This window comes from Stigmatopora argus, chromosome 7 (genome assembly GCF_051989625.1).
Source record: "Stigmatopora argus isolate UIUO_Sarg chromosome 7, RoL_Sarg_1.0, whole genome shotgun sequence".
In the NCBI taxonomy this organism is placed as follows: Eukaryota; Metazoa; Chordata; class Actinopteri; order Syngnathiformes; family Syngnathidae; genus Stigmatopora; species Stigmatopora argus.
This window is the reverse complement of record NC_135393.1, coordinates 4,443,802-4,469,209: the sequence shown is the minus strand read 5'-3', so window position 1 is coordinate 4,469,209 and position 25,408 is coordinate 4,443,802. Positions and strand designations below refer to the sequence as shown.

Here is a 25,408-nt window from a genome sequence, read left to right as displayed (position 1 = left end):
TTTTTTCTTCACTTTTTTTCCTACTGCTGTTGTCCTGTCCGAACAAATATAAAGTAAAAAAAAAAGTCAATTTGCCAATATGCTATTTTACTATTCCACTATTCCAAATTGTATTATTCTGTAGGGATTTGTATTTTAAGACACTACTATTCTGGCAATGTTTTCATCGGCTGGCAACAATGTTATAATTGGTTGCAGTTTCATGCACACAAGACTTACATTGAGAACCAGACATTTCCGACTGTAAATTAGGTTTTATGGCACATCATAGAAGCAATGGCATAAACATCTGGCCCATAAATCTCAGGTCTTGTTGCAACGGAGTGCAGTTTGAGACACTAGGACCATACCCATCCCCTGACTAGCCATTTATCCAAATTTGTACAAGGCTTTTTCTAAGAAGGGTACATTAGATCTTAGCCTTTAAAAGGATGAAGCTATATCTTAAACTCCAGTCTTACCTTATTGTTCAGATGACTTCTTGTACAAGCATTACTGCAGTGCAAATATAGGTGTCAATTTTACCCATTGGGTGCATTTACTGTATGTACTGTGACGTGTCAGTGCCTGTTGAGGAATGTCTGAGTTCATTGACCCTCTCTGTGCAGAAAAAATGGATTCTAGTTGGACAGACATCCAGCCAAGAGCAAGCTAGCAAGCCAATTCATCTACACATGCGTGTGTCCTCTCTTGCAGCTGGCTGTGAATAAATTCTTCTGTCACTAGAAGCACAAAAGCTTTTGCACATATCCTATTCATTTACTCTTTCCATGATTGAAACAATTCTATCTCACCCGTTCTATGCAAAATGAATATATCGCTAATGAAGCCATGATTGTGACCAACCTACAGGAAATGTTTCTACCTGTTTGCTAGCGGGTCGTCTGATAAAAATGTGTGTTCTTCACTATTTTCCCTTCTTTGTGGTTCTGTTGTGCACTGGATATGCATGCCACACACACACACACACACACACACACACACACACACACACACACAAACACACACACACACACACACACACACTCCTACGCCAACGCCACATACGTTTGTTTGCTTAAACCTGATGACCCAATATAAATAGCACCCCCTCCCCCCCCCCCCCCCCCCCCCCACACACACACACACACTCACACACACTTTGCCACTCTTCGCTGCTCTCCTGGGCCCCCTCTTCCCCCTTGGGTAGGATGCTATACCCCCATATAAACATCAAGAGCTATAGGAGGCCAAAGACGGGTTCTTGGCAAGCATGTACAGGTAGTATTCCAGCCTTGTTTGAGATATTGGGGCTCATATCCTTGTTAAAAGTCAGATTTATGATCTACAGCTGGGTACAAAAGAACTTGCAGGTTGGATACATAATTAATATCATGCTTGCTACTTCTCTCGCCTCATCTCATTTTCTGAACCGTTTTATCCTCACGGATCGCAGGGGTGCTGGAGCCTATCCCAGCTGACTTCGGGCGAGAGGCGGGGGACACACTGAATTGGTAGCCAACCAATTGCAGGGCACAAGGAGACAAACAACCATTCATGCTCACACTCATACCTTGGTGCAATTCATTCATTCATTTTCCATACCGCCCAACCTCAAAAGGGTTGCGGGGGTCGCTAGAGCCTAACCCAGCTGCCTTCGGGTGAAAGGGAGACTACACCCTAGATCGATGGCCAGTCAGTCGCAGGGCACACAGAGAGACAAACGACCGTCCGCACTCCCAATCATACCACCACCAGCGGGAATTGAGCTCTAGCGTGGATGAAGGGAAGCGTCCACATGCTGTATTTTTAACAGTGCCAATGGTGTGAATGCAATGTAGATACAGTGTCCACCATAATGCAATCCTATTTTAAATGTGCTTCTAAGGACTGCTAGAAAGCTACTCTCGCTAAGTATAGGGTCTGTTGTCCACCTACATGTTTCTAGTGCATTGCCATATTGGCAAATCATGTCACATGTCTTCAATTAGTGGGAATGAATCAGGTATGGTAAGTTTAAATGTTGAAGCATTGTGTGGAGTGTGGCCTGGCATTGCCAAAAATATAGCCCATCCATCTCTTGGGCTGTTATACGTGGTAATAGTTGCTTGATGGTAATGACAGGCTTACTCTTTTTCTAAGAGAACATTGTACAGATTATTCCATTACAATTTCATATGGACAGTTCTAAATAAAATATACAGATCCAATATTGTATCAGTCTTACTGAGTTTCCCGTTATCACCACTTTTTTGACTTTGGTTATGTGATAACAACCTTGTTCAGCCAAGTCCCTTGCTTCATTCAACAGAATGTCTTCAAGGAGCTGAACAGGAGGCCATTTTGCAATTTTAATCAGGATTTGGAATGTAACTGGGTTAGGAAGTGGCACAACAATGTTTTCTCCTCATTATTTAATAAAAGGGAAGTGACTGGTTGAGAGTGGGATGGAAGATGGTTAGGCCATTTAGATCTCTTTATGACCTTGTTATGGGTTTGTCAAATGCCATTTCAAAATAATTGCAAAGACTCAACTGTTTAGAGGCTCTGTCTCAACAATAATCCAGTTTTGGTCATTGCACAAATAGAGACATGCTGTTTCTTGACTTCACACTTGAAATGAAAATTCATTTGGACCTACTGTATTGTTTGATGCTGGTTTGCCATTTGATCATAAGATTCAGGCTATATTGTCTTTTACCACTAAACCACTGTGTGTCCTGTCACACACAGACACTAACACACAACAGATGGGACGTGTGTTAGAGCCCCTGTCCACAGCTCTGGGCCACGGGACACGACAACACACTACTCCTCTTGTTTTAAACTTCCATGTCCTACCACAATGCCTTAAGGCTGCTCTGCATAATGAGCTGCTATGGTTGGCCCATGCTCACATGCCCTGGTCCTCTCACCCTGCGGTAGTAGGACAGGCTGAAAAAGAACCACATGTTAAAACAGCTCTTGTTGGTTTATGTCTTAATGATAGCCCATGCATGTCATGTAGATCGTCGTGTTCTACAGCATGTTCATTGGTGCGTTAACTATGACTTTAAAATGTGTCTCAGGACAACAGTAAAAAATAATGTGGATATTTGGTGATTTTACCTTGGTAACATTAATTTACAAGTAGAAGCATCCCACTGCCAATCAATTTTTTTTCTTTACTAATCTGGTTTAATTTGTATCAGTGACTCTCAAACTAGTGTTATGCCACATAATCCAGAAATAAGAAACAAGTACATGACATTTCCATTTAATATTTAAGAACTGATTATTTCATATATGTATTTATAACTACATGTATCACTGAATTGGGATGTACATTCATTTATTTTCAACATCACTTATCCTGGCCAGAGTTGAAGGTTGCTGGAGCCTGTACCAGCTGACTCCAGGCGAAAGGCAAACTACCCCTAAACTGGTCTAACTGGGATGTGCAATGCATATATTTTCTAGGAACGTTTATCCTCACAAGAGTCGTGGAGGGTGCTGGAGCCTATCCCAACCAACTATGGGCAGCAAGCGGGGCACACCCTGAATTAAGTGCCAGCCAATCACAAGGACAACCATTCACGCTTACGCAATTTAGAGTGTTCAACCAGCCTGCTATGCATGCTTTTGGGATGTGGAAGGAAATCAGAGTACCCGGACAATACCCACACAGGCCCAGGGAAAACTTGCAAACTCCACACTGGAAGGTCAGAACCAGGGATTGAACCCTCAATCTCAGAACTCTGATGCGGACGTGGTAATCACCCATCCACCACCGCTTATGTGCATTGCACTTTAAAATAATCATTATTTAAGTACATTTTATTTATTTTCCTGTATAGTTAAATATGGTAGTAAAATTAAAATCATGCAGAATTATACTGTGGGTGACAATAAATGACATTGCCTACTTTGATAAACACCTTTGTATTCTGTGTAGATGCTTAATATGTTGTTGTATCTTTGGACATCCTCGGTGGGCTTGGAGACTAACTATTTTGTAAATGGTACATTGTGTGACAAAGTTAGAGAGGCACGGTTTCATATGTAATTTATCCATTTTCACATCATTTACATTCTAGCATCCTACCTAGGAACAATGCCCTGTGTTTCACAATCTTTCCGCACTGATCTTATTTTTCAGTAAATATTGTAATGTAAGTGCATTATCTCAAGTCAATTTTGACTTGACTTATGCTGTAGTCAGGGGTAAACTTTCGATGGTTATACTTTAATTCTTCAAAATATTGTAAATTACAACACAAATGTTTTTTCTGAATCTATAAAGTTGTTGCTTCTATCAGAGATTTCCAATGTTTTGGCGGTTCTTGCAGCAGACTGAATTTAACTTGCCATTGTACCTCGTATGATTGTGCTGATTATCTGTAGTAGTACTGCATTCATTCATTCATTTGCTGTACAGCTTATCCTCCCAAGGGTTGTGTGGGGTGCCGGAGCCTATCCCAGCCAACTTTGGGCACCAGGCAGGGGACACCCTGAATTGGTACATTAGCTCTTAGGGGCACAAGGAGACAAGCAAACACTCACACACACTTTCATAACTAGGGCCAATTTAGAGTGTTCAACCAGCCTACCATGCATTTGGGATATGAGAGGAAACCGGAATACCCAGAGAAAACCCACATAAGCCCGGGAAAACATGCAAACTCCAGACATTAGGGACTCCCCTGGGATCGAACCTTCGATCCCAGAACTGTGCAGCCAACGCACTAACCACTCGGTCGCCTATGTCAAACATTTTACCTTTAAAAGAATGATAATGCTCATAATGGATTAGCACTGTTAGGGAGGTATTCAATGAACATTCATTAATTTTTCGTTTGTCAGTGTGATTGTAGCTTCCGGTAGGGTAGAACTGTTGTGATTCATATGAAATAAGGAACAATACTGTATTTGGTGTTAACTTTTACTGTTTTATATACCTTTTGCAAGATTCATTGTCATTGCTTTCAAATTTTCCAGAGGTAAAGAACTTGACCAGTGTAGTCTTACTGTATGTAGCAAGATGTAACATGCTCACTTGAGCTTGTCATTGTTTCTTAGAATGGGATGCTTTTATTGCTCTGTCCATTTTGCCGCATTTCTGTGAAGACAGAAGCGCGATAAAGCTGGGAGGTCAAATACAGAGCTAGCGATGCCCCGGTGAAGCTGAATCGTGTACCGGCAAATAGTATGGGGGCTCATAACGTGCACTCCTCATACAATAGCCAGAGACAAAAGAGTTTTGACAGTGTCGAATGCCATGCCCTGGGGGCCTTATCATCTTCGGCTGCTTGCTTTCCTCCCACTTCTGTTTCCACCCCCCTGATGCTATCTGTCTGGAGATTTATGCAGAAATGTGCAGTGCGCCGACCTTCAGGTCCCTCTCCATCCTTTCTGCTGGGATGCCAGCTTGTCATAAGCTGAGCTATGCAGAGATAGTGCATCTTAGGCTGTTAGACTAATGTTTGATGGAGACTCTCGTGCCTGTGTAGTTCCAACCTGGATGTTACTTGTAAGGCAAAGCATGCATTGTCCTTTAATGTGAATCTTGCTTTTTACAAACATTTGTTTGTTCATTCGTTCATTCATTCATTCTTTTGCTAGGGTCGCAGGGGGTGCTGGAGCCTATCCCAGCTGACTTCGGGCCAGAGGCAGGGGATACCCTGAATCGGTGGCCAGCCGATCGCAGGGTACGAGGAGACGGACAACCGTTCACTCTCACACTCGTACCTAGAACAATTTAGAGTGTCCAATCAGCCTACCATGCATGTTTTTGGAATGTGGGAGGAAACTGGAGTACCCGGAGAAAACCCACGCAGGCCCGGGGAGAACATGCAAACTTCACACGGGTGGACCGACCTGGATTTAAACCCAGGACCCCAGAGCTGTGAGGCCGATGCGCTAACCACTCAAGCCGCCGGGCCTGCGCTTTTACAAACAACAACATATTTTATCTTTCACTGCCAGGTTTTGTGCTTGTCTATTTATATAGTTAATATGGAGTACTTCAAATATATCTATGACGGAACCCTTTACATTCCCCCTCTGATGTTTTTAGACACTGCCTGCCCATCTGGGATTTTACCTGGGTCAGAAAATATTTGTTGGATTAAGTCTACTATGTACCTGTGTATGTGTGCTTAAACAGACAATTGGCAGTTTTCTTTAAATCCATTCTTTTATTTAATGCCGACTCCACTGAGGGTTGGCTCATCCAACAGCGGTTGGGTCCTGTGAAGCGCATCCCGACTCAATAAATAATCTCTGCAGATGCTTGCATAAATTATGGTCCATTTAATTAGTCTAGTTAAGCTTTAAAGGCCCAGTGGCCTTTTTCAATGTAACATTAGAGCAACGATGAGAAACAACAATGTCCAGCATCTCACTGTTAGGAAGAGGAGCACAAATAATGAGACACGGCTGGCCCAGATTATTACAAGGTCTATCGGGCCGACCCGCACCCAAACGCAATGCTTCATAGCCGAGCTCAGTTAGAGGGGTTACATAAAAGTTAAAGGCTTAAAGATGGACGCATGAATGAATGAACAAGTGGGTGGATGATGTTTTTAACTGATTATTGCACTATTAATTCTGTCATTCATACCTTTTTCAAATTTTGTATGCTCACAAGGGTCGTGGGGGGTGCTGGAGCCTATCCCAGCTAACTATGGACACCAGGTAGGGGACACCCTGAATTGGTGGCCAGCCAATCGAAGGGCACATTGAGTCAGATAACTATACACGCTCACAGTCATAACTACGGGCAATTTAAAGTTTTCAACCAGACTACCATGCATGTTTTTGGGATGTGGGAGGAAACCGGAGAACCGGGAAAAAACCCACGCGAACCCGAGGAGAACATGCCACTGCTACACAGTGAGGACCGACCTGGCATCGAACCCTCAACTGCAGAACCGTGAAGCCGACGTGCTAACCACTCTCCCAATGGGCCAATTATCGTACTAGTAAATATTTAGTCATTGTTTCAGTTTGTACTTTAATTGACAAGTAAACCAGTTTTGAATGTGGTGACCTCATGTTGCAATCAAACGTGCTAACCCTAGTGACAGACCGGGGTTCAAACTCTATTTGTAGAAGTGGCAGAACAAGAAAGAATGCTCTGCGCTGTCATTACCATCAGACTGGTTACACAAACTGTATGTCCTTTTTACTTTGTACAGTCATTTTATGCCAAACAGTTACATTACATACCATATTAATGTACAAGTATACAATGTAGTTCTTTTTACATCAGTTTTTTTTGACAATGACACTTTTTTATTAACTGTATAATTCTGGCAACCACAATTCCTAGCATATTATCATAAATGCAATCTGTAGTTTGTAATGTAGTTTGAGACCACTTTTAGGCTGCATCAGGTTCAACTAGATTTTAGTTGATTATGCTGATAATCATTTTTCCATAAATTATAACTTATTGGTTTTGTCAGAAAAAGGAAAAAATAGTTATTATTTCACAATAGATCGTTATTAGTTGCTAGTTTTATTAGAAAATCTGTCATTTGTCTTTTTTTGCGTACTGTAACCTGAATTTCTTTTAAATCTTGGGACTAAATTTTCCCTTTTCGTAACCTGAATTTTTTTTATAAGTAGAGATATTCATAAGTAGAGGTACCACTGTATTGTATTGAGCCCAATAAAAAGCATCCTACATGTACATTTGAAAATCTGCTTTCCCCTTCATTCTTGCCCATGAAAGCACAACTTCTCTTTTTTATTTCCTCATTTTTGACACCATGGATCTCCTTCTTTTATGTGTGCCATATGTAGTGGTTAGTGGCCAACTTCTCTGAAATGTCGAGGGTGTGCGACTCCCTACAACACCTTTCATTGCAGGCTACTTCAAACTCGTAAAAGGCTTCAATTTGGTCCTAGTTGGTTGGCTCGTTGGCTTTCTGTTTAGTAAACAGCGCTCCCTGTATCCGGCTTTATCTTAGAAACAAGTGCTGGTCAAACAAACCTTTTGTCTGTGGCCAGTGGCTCAGCATGCTGCACTGTTTTTGGCCAGTGACAAAGAAGCAAGTGTGTGAGGATTTTTTGGTGTAGTTGTGACAGAGAAATACAGATTTACAATGCCCCGAAAAATTTATAAATAAAAGGTGAGCAAAGTCGGAAAGTACATTCATCAGCTGTTTTTCTAGGTAATGTAAAAATCATGTAAATGACAATGAAATATAGTTCTAAAAACACCCTCCTCTTCGACTACATAGCGTATCTTAGTTCACCCTTCAACTCTGTCCAATCCCTGACTGTGAATACACTAATGACATAAACAGAGTAGTAATCAAATTAACAAACGATACAGCTAAGGCGATCTTAGGAGGCACTGTTTTGATGGCCCTCAGTCCTCCCAAGGCACTAACTCCAACACCTATAAACACTTTTGAATATTGGCAAAGACCTGCTATTAGCATAATCACTTTAGAGGTGTGTGAGTGCTGCCAAGCTCAGGCGACTGATAACTTTGTGAAATGGCGATGACATGTGACGTCCCCATCATCTCTTCTGCTGGTGCCATCCTCCTCTTCCTTCCCCATTTGGAAGACCTGCATGGTAATCCTGTTAGTTCCTTCCTCCATTAGCTAAATGACCAATATCATTGAAAGCTATGTGACCTTACCAGGACAATCAGACCCCACTCTTAAGAATTGTGAAGGACACAACAAAAAATGGAGGTCAAACCTTGTCTGTAAACTTTTGGGTACTTGGCTAGGAAGTTACACAGGTGGACAGATGAGAAAGCACTATTTGCATGTTTTCCACTTTGTTGAATTGAATCATATTATGGTTGTGTAGCTGTGTTTTAATGTATGCTTTCATGATCCTCATATTGTTGGAATGGGCGTTTTGTGACATATTAATATTCAGTACTCATTCTTCTCTCCCTCTCTTTCTTTCAAAAAACTGAAACAATATATATTGTATACAGCCTTTACCTCGAAGTCCATTTTCCAGAACTCTACTTACAAAAATTACAACTCGTAACAAGACAACAAAAAACCTTTATCTCACAAGTACCTAAATGGATTAATTCATTTTCTGTACCACTTATTCTCACAAGGGTCTGGTTGCCAGTTGCAGGGCACACAGAGACAAACAACCATCCACGCTCACACTAGAGACAAAGCCAAAATAACATACATGTTTAAGGGATGTGGGAGGAAACCAGAGTACCCGGAGAAAACCTACGCAGGCACAGGAAAAACAGTACTTAACAGATTTGCAGGGTTACGGTTTGGGCCAGTGGGAAAAATAAGATTGATCCAAAACTTATTTAATTAATATTTTGTGTCTATGCAAACATCCTTCTTGGAACAAATGATGAGTATCATTGTCCACTTATGGACACAGGTGTTTATCCTTGACACTCAATGCTGTACTGAGTGTGTTTGCGCAGTGTTTGAGCTCAAGAAAACAAAGTAATGCAGTCAATCAGTGACATAGTTTGTGGTTAAAAAATGTACATGGTCAAAACTGTGATTATAGCATAAGCGTCTAAAGGCCACCCATTTGATGTTTTAAGGTGTAATTATTTCCTGGCGTCGTTCTGTGTTGTATCTTTTAGAATAGAGTCTAGGCCCATTAGGAGGATGACCCAATTTTGCAGACTTCTTTGTCTTGCAATGTGATGAAATTACTTTGAAGGGCTTGTTAACCTCTTTTTCTCCTTTCTTTCTATTCTACATATCAGCCTTCTGCCTCTCACCTTCTCCCTAATGTTTTCCCTCATACCTCAACAATCCCCTTCTTACTCTTTACATTTAACTCAGGCTCCTTTGCCAATGGACCCCTTTCTCAACCCTTGTCATGAAATGGTAGCTACAGGGTTGTCAGTGTGGTTTCTCCTTTCAACTGATCCTATTTCAAAGGGACTCAGAGATCCAGCACTCTTCTACTCCCCAATCCTAACCTAGCACACACTGGTAGTGGTGAGCCAGACAGGGAGAATGAGTATACTTCTTTATTTCATTAGAGGACAGCTATGTTTACGAGATGGTTCATCCCTCACGCATCGCGCTGATTTCCAATCACATAAAAAGTCCTTTGAGACCATCTGACGCCATGTCAAAATAACTTCTTTTAAAACAACTGTCCTTCCAGCCTTTTGAAGACAGCTATTAAGCCAAATTGTGAGCTTCTTCGCTCGCATGAAGTCTTTGTTCGCTTTGTTTGGTGTTCTTTTTTATGGCCATCATTGCGTCCACTGCCTTGCCAGAATGACAATTATTTTGTTGCTTGTGGCATGGACAGTTAAACTAATTCCAGAGATGGATTGGTGATTGCACTAGACAGGCTATGTTTGTGGCATAGGAAAATGAACTCGGTAACAGCATGGAAGTGCTGTCTTATGCCCTTCAGAACCATATCATTAGGACTGTCTGCTTCACGCTGCACTCCTCTCTCTCCTCTAAGCCACCTTTCTTGCTTTCTTTCTCTACTTCCAAGATTCTACAGTGCTCTTCTTTCTCCGTCAATTGTGGAGTGTCACCGAGGAGCTGACTCCCCCATCCCCCTTTTATGCACTCCGTGTTACCTCTTTTGTCGTTTGCAGTAACAGAAAAAAATATCTGTTTTCCTCCTCATGCATATACAGTATATATTATACACCATCTGTTCACACACAGGTGAGGACATATATACAGGCTGCTAATCAAATCAAAGTGAACAGTAGACGTCAGGTTATTGCAGCAATAAACCATAAAAACACACACTGTCTCGGGAAATGCGTATAAAGCCAAAGTCAATGTTATGGAAACATTTTATTTTTGCTTGTGAGAGAGTGGAAGCAAGCATGTACGGACAAATGGCTGTTTTATGATGGAAAAATTCCATCGTGGGTCAAAGCCCCTTGCAGGTGGCAACAATTAACTGTAATTTTTTCAGATTGTAATGATCCATAATTTACCCGCATACCCCTTCCAACTCCTTTTTACTCAGAAGAAAAAGGTTTGCATGGCGGTTTGATTAGGTGCACATTTTATGCCATGTTCTGGTCTTTAACTGAAATTGTTTCGAGGGGGCCATGGTGGTTAAGGACACGTGAGATAGAAAGGGAGCACACTAAACACCATTCGGTTCCCATTATTGCTCATCTACGTACAACATACTTCTTTTCTCTCAGTGGCAGTCTCCTCTTACTGTCCCATCTTCACCTCTTTGTCTCTTTGCCACAGTGGGTTTAAACATGCAGGCCTGTCCACCATCTTAGGGATTGCTCATATGCACACACACACGCACACAGAGGCAATCTTACATCTTCCTCTTATGTGTGTATGGACTCCAGTGTATAACAATCGTTTTGTTTTTGTTTTTTTTCTTTTGCAAATGACTTTCACAAAATAGTACCCTTGTGCAAAAAAGGGGGTAGGGAAGCCAAGAGATGAAAGACGGTGTGCATTTGCAAGTGGCGGATGCTTTTTATTTAGCAAATCTCTCACTTCTCCTTTCCCCACCTTCCCCTATTCTATTTACCTGAGAGGATTTAAATAAATCCATATAGTATGAGATATAAAAGCAATGCATGAAATCCATTTTGAAAAGTGCATCCCTAGTAACAATTTTCCATTTTGGTCTTAGTGAAGACCTGTGCTTTTAGAAACGCTGCTATTTTTTTTATTAACATGTGACCTTGCAAGGCGGCCCAGCGGATTGAGTGATTAGCGCGCCGGCCTCACAGCTCCGGGGTCCTGGGTTCAAATCCAGGGCGGTCCACCTGTCTGGAGTTATCATGTTCTCCCCGGGCCTGCGTGGGTTTTCTCCAAGTACTCCGGTTTCCATTCCAAAAACATGCATGGTAGGCTGATTGGACACTCTAAATTGCCCTTAGGTATGAGTGTGAGCGTGAATGGTTGTCCGTCTCCTCGTGCCCTGCGATTGGCTTGCCACCGATTCAGGGTGTCCTCTGCCTCTGGCCCGATGTCAGCTGGGATAGGCTCCAGAACCTCCCGTCATCCTAGTGAGAATAAAGCGGTTCAGAAAATGAATGAATGTGACCTTGCATTTATATTGACAGTTAACATACAACATTAATGATGCCAGAGCTGCCAACCTCCGTCGACCCCATTTCAGGACTACCCTTGTCCCATATCCGGAGTTGCAACATCGATATAAAATGTAAAAAGAAAAAAAAAGGACAATTTAAATCAAACTCTTATATTCATGTTTGTACAATAATTAAAATATTGTGTTTTTGCAAACTATTGAAAAAGTACAGCATAATGAAAATAAGTTTATCTTTGTGTTTGGGTCCTTCTACATGTGTTTTATGGTCAGTAATTCCACTATGTGTCACGCTGAAGTCGCACATGCATGCTGTGCAATGTGCAAATGTCAGACCTTTTGGTGACGGCTTCAACATGGGATATTTCGTTGAATATGAGGCAATAAATTTCTGCGAGGGTCTGGATTTCTTAAAAGTTTCATCAAAATTGCGATCCATTTTGTGCTTATAGGGTTGATGAGTGCTGTGTACTCATACTTGAACTTCCTTTAGAACAACCTTGTAAATGATAGGATTTGTTTCAAAACAAAAGACTCGTGGTTTAGTCAGCCTTAATAATACTTACTTCTCTTATGAAAAAAACAAAAATTAAATTGTTAAAGCGTTACAGGCTACCTATGCAATCGATTTCCGAATTGATTGCCACACTTAAGTCGCACAAGACGAATTATTTGTCAGAACTTGTAACTCGGATGATTCACAATCCACTCGTCCTGGCAAATTCATCCGGTTTACAGTGCAGTTGAATCAAGATGGCGAAAGGCGTAGCGATGGTGTGATTTTCGAGGCATTGCAATTGGAAATTTGGTACTTTTCTGAAATGGCTGCTACAATTTTTGGGGATTTCTGGCATTTAGGGAGGTTGTCTGGAGTCTCGGAGTTTGCGGTGGGTTTCCGGGTAAACCCCGGAAATTCCGGAGTAGTAGGCAGCTGTGCCTGAAAAAAAAAGCCATAAAATGGGCGAGGGTGCATGTAGCAAAACTGGGAATGAATAATCGGAATACCCCCAAGACTCATGACGGGCCTCATTACAAAAACACAGTTTTGCTGCATCAAATTTGTCTAATCACATTATATCATATAATCACATTTTGCATTGTTTTATTAATTGTTGTTGTATGAACAGTGTGCCATTACATATAGTGATAGAATATTGATTTCTGTTCACCAATTTAATTGTGACATTTTATGCTTTTTAGGTTTCTTAGCTATAATGGATCAAATTATTACTATCTCAGTGTCACTTGGCATTCTGCATGTTCATGTATGAAACTTGCTTTCTTTGAAAAGTGCATTGAGATTGTATAATTTCTGTTACTTCTTGTACTTACAATGCATTATAATTTGAACAATGCTTTTGAGGACTCAATAAGTTGTTCAACTTAAAAAAGACAGATCTTTTGAACCAAAAAGTTTAACAATAAAATAAAATAAAATAAACAATAATAATGATATAAAAAAATAACAACAATAATACTAATTTGTTTTATGATAGCTATATTCTTATTTTTTACATTTATTTAAAATATCAAATACAAACTCCACCCACCATTTTCATTTGTAGTAACATTTTCATTGTTTTTCCTTTTCTCAACAGATAGGGATGAGCCCAGCAGTTACACCTGTACCACATGCAAGCAGCCCTTCACCAGTGCCTGGTTTCTTCTCCAGCATGCTCAGAACACCCATGGTTTCCGCATCTACCTGGAGAGTGAGCCGGGCAGCCCCCTCACCCCTCGTGTAGCCACGGCTCCCGGGATGGGAGGCGACTGTGCCTCATCCCAACCTCCCCTTCATGCTGTCCACCTGGCTGATGGTAGTCCTTACAGTCTACTAAGAATGCCAGGGTCTGGGTCTGGACGGGATTCTGTATCTACCCCGAGAGAGGGTCGTTATCCCAGGACTCCGCCCCTGTTCAGTCCGCCTCCGCGTCATCACCTCAGTCCCGATGACCTTGCCCTAGCGACCCACCACCCCAGCGCCTTTGACAGGGTAATGAGGCTAAATTCAATACCACTTGAAGCTCCCCCAAGTATGGACTTCTCCAGAAGGCTCCGTGAACTTGCTGGTAATGCCACCGGAGCCTCACCTCCTCTCTCCCCTAATCGGCCCAACCCTATGCAACGGATTCTTCAACCATTTCAGCCAGGTTCAAAGCCTCCTTTCTCAGCAACACCGCCTCTTTCCACCTCTCAATCACCTTCTGGCTCCAGGTCTACCCCCAATCCCACAGCCAACGCCGCTCAACCCGGCACGCCGTTAAAGGCAAAGTCTTGTGAGTTCTGTGGGAAGACCTTCAAGTTCCAGAGTAACCTTATTGTGCACAGACGTAGCCACACAGGGGAAAAGCCATTTAAGTGTCATCTGTGTAATCACGCATGCACCCAGGCAAGCAAGCTAAAACGACACATGAAGACACACTGTCAGAGCAAGTCTTCGGTGCTTAATAGCAAGTCAGAAGACGGCCTTTCAACAGCCAGCTCTCCTGAACCTGGTACCAGTGAGTTGATGGGCAGTGCCACTAATGCTTTAAAGTCTGTTGTGGCTAAGTTCAAGAGCGAGAACAACGGTCTACTGGCTGAAAATGGAGAAGATGAGGAAGATGATGAAGAAGAGGAAGAAGAGGAGGAGGAAGAGCAGGAGGAGGAGGAAGAGGAGGAGGAAGAGGAGGAAGAAGAGGAAGAGGTTGAGGAGGAAGAGCTGGAAGGTAAGCCTCCGGTCAGAGATGGTGAAGAGGACAAGAATGACTATCGCTTTAGTCTGAGGTTAGAAGGGGCCCGCCACCACCAGAATAGTGTGGCCCTGCACCCCCGGCGCCGGAGCTCCTCGAAGGATCCCGCCGATGAGGATTCAGCTGCTATGGAGTCAGAGCGGGCAGATGATGTGAGCACAACAACAATGAATGGTCTTGGACCTTTATCCACTGACCGTCTATCCAGGAAGTTGTTAGGCGGAGGTATTAGCCCAGGCTCCCTTAGTCCTCTGTCCAAACGCATCAAGGTTGAAAAAGACCTCGACCCCCCCACACCCACTATCGCAAACTCAGAAAATGTCTATTCCCAGTGGCTTGCAGGCTATGCTGCCTCACGACAACTCAAGGATCCCTTTATTAACTTTACTGGTGGAGACTCCAGACAATCGCCCTTTGCCTCCTCATCTGAGCACTCATCGGAGAATGGCAGCTTGCGCTTTTCCACCCCACCCGGTGAGCTGGACGGCGAACGGGCGGCTTCGGGACGCAGTGGCACAGGAAGCGGAGCCAGCACACCACATGGTGGCAGTGGGAACGGCAGGCCGAGCTCGAAAGACGGCCGCCGCAGCGACACTTGCGAGTACTGTGGAAAGGTATTCAAGAACTGCAGCAACCTAACGGTGCACCGACGCAGTCACACTGGAGAGCGGCCCTACAAGTGTGAGCTTTGCAGCTACGCCTGTGCCCAGAGCTCTAAGCTTACGCGCCACATGAAAACCCATGGACAGATGGGAAAAGACGTTTACAAATGTGAAATATGCCACATGCCTTTCAGTGTCTACAGTACTCTCGAGAAACACATGAAGAAGTGGCACAGTGACCGCCCTTTGGCGAACAATATTAAGACTGAGTAGACCGAGGACAGCATGCTGTACGTTTCCTCTCTCGGCTCCTTTGGCCAACATTCAACCCTAGCTTCGTAGCCAATCGATAAACGGAATGGACTACAGGGTCATATGACAGTACGCAGTACAGCCCTGTTAGCATTCTTAAGCATTGGGGTAATACCTTGTATGAAACAAAACTTTTTGAGCCTTTCTATTGTGCAATAATTTACACATTTTATATATTTCTTTTGTAACTGGACAGCATGCTTGATGTGTTTATGGCTACTCTAAAACTTTCGGTGACTGGTGGCTTTCGTTGTACTCGTGTTGCTGTTGATCCTTTTGATTTAGCCAACATATTTGAACCCTCGCTGCAGACAGTGCATACTGTTTTACATATCATGTACAGTTGTGTTTCCAAGCATAGTGGAACAGTGTCATACTATTCAAATGTCAAGTAAAGCAGGGTTACATTTAAAAATTGATATTTGTGAATGATTTATGATGCAAGATAGACGCAAAATACCTATATGTACATAAATATATCTATATACAAGGATTGGCTTGCCTATGAAATGCTAGGAACTAGCACCATGGCTTATTTCTTTTACAAACAATGAAATTAATAATATGGTGTAAAATGACAACAAAGAGTGCCTTGGATATTTTACCTGCATTAGTTAATCCTCCTTTTGCTATATACTCGGCATTTCAAATGTAGACAATTACAGGACATTTTGTGCACTTATGGCGTCAAACAGGTCCTTGCATCAAGCACCTGAACAACTGTTGTGTTGTGAATGAGCACAGCATTAAGAAACCAGCTGAAAAAAAATTGAAGAAAAAAAAGCATCATGTTTATATCTGGTAAATCATCTACTGCCTGAATTGTGTATATTTTCAGTCTTCAAATTATTAAGTCTGTTTACTGGCATGTTACATGCTCAAAATGTGGTTGCAGGTGGGTTTTCTGGTACATGCGTATCATACTGAGGGTACTCTGAGGAGTTGTTCTAGCCGACGTGAAGCTCTTAATTTTCCGGAGTGTTTCTTTTCTTTGAAATGGAAAGCTTTTTTTTACGCTCTCAAGTAACAACGTTTTTATTTTTTTTATTTTAGTCTCAACCGGGCAGTTTGGATAGCCAGCATTAACTTGAAGCCGACTGTCGGTTTTAGTACTTGTTTTTTCATCAGGCAGAATTGGACTTTGGTGAATAATGGGGAAAGCTGCTTGGCTTGGGTCAGGGTTATGGAAAGGGAGGGTTTATCACCAGGTGTTTCCGCAATTCAAATGTCCTATGCCCTTTGTATCCTACTTTTGACTGTATTTGATTTTAAAAATTTTACAAACTGACATCTGTAATGCAACTAATCTCCAAAATTAAAATATAGATCTTACTCACACAAATGCGCAGGCCACACATACACCCACACACATACAGTATCATTTTATTATTTTTGAATTTCTTGTTGTAACTCATTTTAATTGTAATCTTCCCTCTCACCACTCTGCCAGTTTTTAACGATTATAGCACTTGTCACTCTGCCTACAGTCTGTACCTGTCTCTCTAATCGGAGGTACAGGTGGTTGAGTATAAAATGAGAACAGGATTCCTTATCTGGGATTACTTACATGCACTCTTCCGTTTCCCCAGTTTTCAGGTGGAAGCTCAAAGGAAAAACTTGGTTCTTGTGCTGACCGATGCATTAACAGTGGTATCATTAAAAAAACAAAACAAAAACAAAAGCAAAAAAAGAGAGAAAAAAACAAAACAAAAAGGAACTGAGTTAAAACCGTTGCTATATCTTAAGACAAAACATGTTTGGTTAAAGTGGGTATCAATGCAGAAAATGCCATTGAAATAAATGTCCTGCACCTCAGTAAGCTCAAAAATGTACCCTGCAGTACAGAAAAACTTTTTCATTTTTTTTGAGGGGGATTTATTTAAATTTTATTTTTTAATATGTGTTGTTGATTTGCTTTCCTGTCTTGTTGACATTCAGGATTTGATCACTATGTATTGAATTGTAATGAACATGTCTTGTATCTTTTTTGCCTTTACTGTACACAAGTCTTCAGGTTGAACAAAATGTTTCACATTTGGGGAGATATATGATAAATAAATATATAGAGAGAACTTAAACACATAGGAAAATGCACACTCATGTAAGTTCCTAAATTCAAAATACATCTATGGTCGACTTTTTTGTATTTAGAAATGCATTCAAAATTAATGTTCACTTAGCGTAGGCACTTATAGTATTTATGTTGGAGCCTGTATTTTTAATGGTTTTGCCTGTACTCTTTAAAGGTTTCAATGTACCCTTTTTCTGTAGTGAAAAAAAGTCCCAACATGCTGCCACCGTATATTTTCTTAATTTGGCAGGATAATATAGTGTGAATAATTTGTATGCTTGAAAATAAGTATGTTTTTGAAAATTAAAATGTTGTGGTGTTCTCCAAGGGTGAGAGGTCATAAGATGACTTTTTGTTCAGGCAGTCCTGCTGGACTTACCACAAGGAGGTAAAAACAGGTGGTTTTACATATCCTTTTTTTATTTGTTTGTTTTAATGTTTTCTCCTGCCATTTTATATGCAGTAATACAAGCTATTGTTGGGTATTATTGTTAGCCATCTTTTTACTGTCCTTAAACATGTACCACCTAATAACATTCCAGTTGTTGATGATTTTCGCTTTCATATGCAATCAGGCCATCCTCACTCTGAAAAGCTGTGTTTTTCTAATGCTGAATTTTGTTACGTATGTTGTTATTTTGAATTTTTGTTTCTGTTTTATTTTACTTTGCCAAAACAACCATAGTGCTTGATTTATATACATAGGGTACATGTCATATCTTATGCAAATTATACTGTCAATAAGAACAAAAAGTAATGATAGAAAGTTTGCTACATGTTGTTATAGCAGTTGGTACTGATATCCATCCATGCTTCAGTCTGATCTCAGTCTGTGTTTTGTACTCTAATCTGCTCTCAGCTGAACTTGAAGTTGACATTGGTTGACATTATTTATTATGACTGTACACCCACATCCAGTGTATGTTCAGAACAGAGTCACAGCAAAAATGCATCTGATTATTGAACCCCTCCTTCTCTCCTTTCCTTTGTGATGAATTCCGGTGGCTTGGTTTCACTGTTTGATGACCAAAGGTCACGGATCAACATTTAAGAGTTCCTGGTCAGCATACAAATATTGTTAGTATTTTTTTTCAGTTATGGAAATGCCACTGTTTTCAGCTTTTGCCTGCATTTTTCTCTTCACTCAGCCATTTTGTCTTGGGGAAAAAATAAAATGTATGATATACATACTGAATATGCTGTTGCTGTTTTTCTCCTCTATTCTTTTTTTGTACATTCAGAAGCTATCGAAAACAAACCATTAATTTAATAAATATCTGTTGTGGATCCAACAAAACAAACAATATAAAAACTAAAGTACATTATGCTCACCATTGATGCATGATGCTGGCAATTTGAACAGATAGCTATTAATATATTTTGATAGTCAAACCTGGCTGTGATACATTTTTCTCTGACCAGGTATCATAGGATGGAAAAAAGATGATTTGACATACAGGTGGTTTAGGAAACAATCCCTTGCGATTATAGTTTGAGTTATCTTACCAGGAGTGGCAGTCATAGAAAAATTACACAAATTACACCATGACAATGATCCTAAAAACACCAGCAAAATCAAACCAATTTTTTCCGGAGGGTTTCGTGCGCGTTTTGTCACTTCATTGTTGCTGAAAGCAAATTGAAAGAAAAAGATAATATTTCTACTAAATACTTTATTCATTCATTCATTTTCTGAACCGCTTTATCCTCACAATGGTCGCAGGGGATGTTGGAGCCTCTCCCAGCTGACTTTGGGATGGGGGCACACTGAATTGGTGGCCAGCCAATCGCAGGGCATGAGGAAACAGATATTCTCACACTCATATGTAGCAGCAATTTGTCCAACCAGCCTACTATCCATGTTTTTGGAATGTGGGAGGAAACCCACACAGGCCCGAGTAGAACATGCAAACTCCACACAGGTGGACTAAAATGGATTCGAACCCAGGATTCCAGAACTGATGCGTTAACCACTCATCCGCCGGGCTGCCTGAGTAGCTTTAACAACTAAAAATTAAATTTTCACCCAGAATCTGAAAGAAAGTGGTCATCACGAAAATGTTATGATGATGAACACTTCTTTCCTCTCTTTTGCAAAAATGATAAAAAAAAGATTATCTTAATTTAATTGAAAAATGACCCCTGTCCTGGTATAAATAAATTATGTTTGTGTTTATTAAAAATATGAATGAATTGACCAAGGTTGCATTCAATCACTGAGGCACCAGTAGCCACGTTTCTAAGGAAAATACATTTCTGTGAAGTTACCTAACTATAGAATCTTTTTTTTCCCTGAGCCTTTCACATTTCATCCCGTTTCCTTCCTTATAATCTTTCATCTTTGTATACCTTGTGTTCCACAACACATCTTCACCTTGTTATTTTGTCCCTGTGTACTGTACATCATGTGCCCTTCTCTTTTCAAGATGTTCAGCATTCAACTTTTTAAATATATTTCTGTATCCAAATCCCTTTTCTTCCGATCTTCCCATGCATGCCTGCAAAGGCACCGGAGGGCAATGTGACAGAGTAATCACTCTCCTTGTCCGAGCCATGGTGCTGTTTGCCTAGCAGGGCCAGATTAAAGTTCACAGATAGAAAGAGGTTCCTGCTTAGGCCAGGTGTTGACAGTTAAGATAAAGCAGAGTTGTAAGGAAGTGGGGCTGGTCGGGTGGGGTATAGAAGAGGAATTGTAAGCTTGTGTATGTTTTCCCCACACCCTCCCAATCTTTCAAGTTCAATGTCAAGAGACCAACAATGTCGAACTTACAAATCCTAAACAATGAACATCCCATCCATAGCAGACATACTTTTCCTATAGTACAAATTTGCCCCTTGCTTACAATCCTTATGTGAGCACGTTATGAACGGAACCTTTGCCAGAGGCAAGTCAATAAATGTGCTACTTGACACTCATTTTGGACAGTCTTATAGGCCATGCAAACAGGTTTATGTCCATTCCTTTAGCTTCAAAAAATGGAACCCAGACAGACACCTTACTTGTCACGTCAGGGCGGCGTCGAGCGTGGAACGTGGAAGGACCCAAAGGCAGGGAAGCAATTAAGGATGTGGAAGTGGAGTGCTCTAACAAAAACTTTAATAACTAAGGTAGGATCTTCAGAAAATAAGAACTCTTGGAATCAAATCACAAAACCAAACCTGACAGTAAGACATAGGGAAACGAGGAACATGGCATAGCAACGTAGAACAACAGAGTGTAAAGCAGACGATCCGACAAAGGCTCACAAACACACAGGGTTTAAATAGACAGACAGGTGTTGATTACAAATTACACACACCTGATCACGCGAGAATGGAAACAATGAGGGGCACAATAGGCGAAACGCGTACGATAATCACATGGAAAGCACAAACAAGGGGAACACACACATCCACCCCAAAACCCCAACTACACATGACACCACTTCCCCCTTTTTCCCCTTTTTGCTCTCCCTTCCTCTCCTACTTCAATCCCTGTGTCCTGACTTGTCTGTGTAAAGCAAGGGAGGCCTCCCAAGCATAGCTGAGGAAATCCTGTCCAGAAGAAACTCTGTGTCTTGAATCTCCTCTCTAATCCTCATAATATGACCTTAGTCCTAATTTTCTGCTCCTCTGATTACCTCCATTCTTCTTTCCCTATTTCTAGCCTCTGTATTGGTCTTACATTTTGAGTGTCAGTGAGAAAAGCAAGGCTAGAGAGCAAAGATGGCGAGGCAGACTGCAGCTGTGCGGTCGAGCAGTGAAGAGGGGGCCTCGCCCGGACTCTTTGGAACAATATAAAAGTACTAATCACCCAGGACAGCTGACACTATGTGCCACACACACACACTTCCACACACATGGATGTCAGCGCAATACAAAGATGAATACACATGCACACACTTGAGCACTGGAGTAGGGTGGAAGGAGAGGAGCTCTGCCCAGACAAGACTTACAGGTCTGTCCGCACAAGAAAACAAAGTCTGTGTTTTGTCTATAGGCAGCATCGCTTCAGGGCTGAAATGCTTTCACACAAACATGCACCTATGTGCATACCTGGTCAGTAACATAATCACAGGAGACTATATCTTACCAAAAGGACATTATTTACTGGAAAGCTCGATCAATTATAAGAAAAAAAACAGCAGCAAGTTAAAGGTTGTTTAATATAGATCGGGAGCAGAAAAATAATCAAGTAGATAGTGCCATTCAAAACAAGGGATGCCCATGAACTCCCACCCATACACACGCACACACACACGCATACACATATATACACACATGCACGTGCAAATACAAAAGTGTCTTCGGGAATGTGACCTCTCCCCAAAAGCCTCCCTTTCCTGCCCTTGCTCCCTTCCCCCTTTGGCTGAGTGAAGACTGAGGAGGTCAAGGGTCAGGTTTTGGGGGGCTTGAGATTAGGTTTCACATGACTGAGCACCTTTGTTGGGGCAGGCCAGCAGAAAGGAAATGTTCAGGAGGGTAGCTGTGTCTGTCTGAGCAGAGGGAAGAAGGGGGAGGGCGAAAGACGAGACAGGGGGCTGAATGGAGAGATGACTGAACTTGAAGTTTGCCAAGGCTGAAGTTGAAGTACAAGGAAGATCTTAAGAACAGATAGAACTAGATAGAAAATGGAAGAATGATAAATCACAGTAACAACCCACCTGCATTACTCACACCACAGCTCTTTTTTAACTATTCACCTCCGTCTCTACTCAATGACACCCTGCTTTTCTCGTTCTACCTATGAAACTTCTCTGCCAGTGTCCTCAGACCCCGTTTGCAGGGCTGATCCCCCACATGACCACACAGTGAGAAGAAAGCCTCAGCTAAAACAGTCAACTAGATCACCAGAAACCCCCCTTCTTCCTGTTCCCTTACTATAATGACATAGACATTTCACTAAAGTAGTCACATTGAAAGAAACAAATTCTCATTTCTCATGAGCTCCATTGCTTGCAGTGCATTTTAGGTAAAATAAATATCAAACATGACAGGATATCATAAGAGCTGGACAACATAAACAAGCACCCAAAATCACATGTCACAGTTGTACAACCACTGCCCTATGCAGATATTTAACCAATAGGTTATCCTTGCTTAGGTAGCGACATTCAAACATGTATGGGAGCTAATTTCAACACCTCATAAATTGAGAGAAGCATAATATCTTAGGCTACATCTACACTAGGATAGACGGATAAAATATATTTATTTAGCCAACACCCCATGTCGGCCACACTAACCCACCTTTTCTCTAAAGAATTTTATATACAACGTAGATAGCTGTTTAATTTAAAGGGACACTTGAGTCATGTTGATGATTTTTTTCTAGATACATGAAATAAGTGCTCATTTTCTTTGGCAGAGCAGCAAGCATTCTATGTACAAGCCTAAAGAGGTAAAGTGACGTCACCTAGAACTCTTGCTTTGTAGCCCTCCCCTACTAATGAACAAGAATTCAATGTGCCATCAATGGCTAACATAAAAATAAAGTTATCACAAATTGAGAAGTGATTCATGTGTATACACACAATTAAATCAGGCATAAAAATAAATTATCTTTCAACCTGCATGCCTAATCAGTTGAAGAAAACTGTATTTTTGTGTCTGAATTTATCGCATTCATTAACTGTCAATACATAATGGGAGCATACAGCGAACTAAACCAGTCTAGGGTGTAGTCTGCCTTTCACTCTGAGTCAGCTGGGATAGGCTCCACAAGCCCAGTTACCCTTACGAGGATGAGTTGTATGACACAGCTTCCTAATATTGACGATGTTTGCAAGTAACCTGCACAACTTGCTCTCAATGACAGATTAGGACATTCATTCATTCATTCATTCATATTCTCTACCTCTTATCCTCATAAGTGTTGCAGGGGGTGCTGGAGTCTATCCCACCCAACCAGCCATGGGCACCAGCCATTCCATTGCATGGCACAAGGAGACCTCCATGGAATACGGGAGGAAACCTGAGTACCCAGTGAAAACCCATGCAGGCCTGGGGATGACATGCAAACGCCTCTAGATTAGGGCTAAAGAAATTACCTATTCTTCAAACTGCCGAGCATGTGGCTTGATGAATATTGTCTATTTTTATCACATTAATAACTTTCTACCTAAAAGTTTATATAGAATGGCATTGAAATAAAGTTTTGAATTAAAGTTTTGTTTTAATATATGCACACGCATTACAGTAATCCCTCAAATATCGCGGTTAATGTAGACCAGGCATAATATAATCAAAAAATCGCAAAGTAGGGTCAACTCCAATGTTCTCTCTAAGCTGCGTGCGTGCACATTTGCGCACTACTCTCGTCTTCCTTGCGCACAGCAAATCATATGGAGCGCACAAAATAAAATCCCCATTTTTTTTTTTTGCTGTGAGGCCGACGCGCGAACCACTCATCCGCCGGGCCGCCCATTCATAGATATTAATCATTACATTTTATTATTACTAAATCATTTATGTGTAGTAGACATACACCTGCTTATGGCAGGTGTGATACTGGTGTGTGCCCATAGCGAGCAATGATGATGTTGCTCACACCGGTACTCAGTGTGCTCAAGGAGGTTGTCTTTCTGCCCAGACAAACAAAAAATTAGAGGGAACATTGGTCACCCCTATTATTACTTTTTTTCCCAGTTCTGAGTCCTAGTAGTGTGGCTTCCGTTTACGAGTTTCAGCGTTGATTTTCAAATTTTTATGGACTTTAAAAAAGTAATAATAATATTTTTTAAAAATAATTAATAGCGGTAAAAAAATTGCAAAGTAGTGAATTCGCAATAAGGGAAGATGCGATAATAAAGGGATTTCTGTACATCAGATGTGCATCACACGCTCTATCACTTTAGAATAATGCATTTCTAACAGTGAACATATCACAAATGTTCGGCAGCATCACACCACGAAAAGAAATGATGCAGCTTCATGCTTGCACGATCACAATCGGGTAGCCCATCGTAATCAGGTAGTGAGGATGATCAAAAATCGGCTCCTTTTAGCACATGCGTAGTCTACAAATGCTGGTTTACTCAGTGAGGGGGTCATAATTACTCCTTAGACATGAGTTTGGCCAGGTATCATGTTTGCTGTCAAATACCTTCGATAAAATATTCATTTTAGTGTAGATGTAACCTTAATGCCCTGCAACAGTTTCAACTAAATGAGTTACAGAGGTGGGACTGGTACTACTGATGGCTTCCAGATAAGGGGAAAACTTTGACCTCACACTGAAAGAGAAGGACAAGGAGTGGAGGTTTAAGGGTGGAGGAATGTCTAGTGCTGGCCATAAGTGACAGGGCAGTTTTCGTTTCATGCACAATCAAAAGTCAACCTTAGGGTATTATTCTTAATTTTGATGCGTTTTGGCAACATTTTCCGAATGGTATATTATGTCTTGTGTATTCTAGTGAGCACGCTTTCCTGAATTTGTGGATTTAGTTATGCCGCCTTTTACTTCACAATATAACAATTATAAAATGTAAAAAATGTCAACCAGGAAGAAAGTCATCATTTTAGTCCTTATTAAAGTAGCACTGAAAGGAGACATGTTGCTTGAAAACTGAATTGATTTGCATTGAAACAGTGAACCCCAGTTTATCTCATGGGGCGGGTTCCAGACGCCTAAGCCACACAACTCGACTGCCATGACCTGACACAAGTAGGACCAAAGTCACTACTTTTAGGTTTTTCAGTTTGCTTTGTATAAC

At 41.3% G+C, this 25,408-nt stretch overlaps 1 protein-coding gene across 1 annotated transcript in view; it reads left to right on the top strand.

Annotated features, from left to right (window-relative positions):
• Positions 1-18,909, top strand: part of LOC144077830 (BCL11 transcription factor A-like) — a 41,790-nt gene extending 22,881 nt beyond the window's left edge. The window contains exon 3 of the mRNA XM_077605849.1: positions 13,596-18,909. Within this exon, the coding sequence (XP_077461975.1) occupies positions 13,596-15,604 (2,009 nt within the window). The 3' untranslated portion in view covers positions 15,605-18,909. The remainder of the gene's footprint in view (positions 1-13,595) is intronic.
• The last annotated feature ends 6,499 nt before the right edge of the window (positions 18,910-25,408 follow it).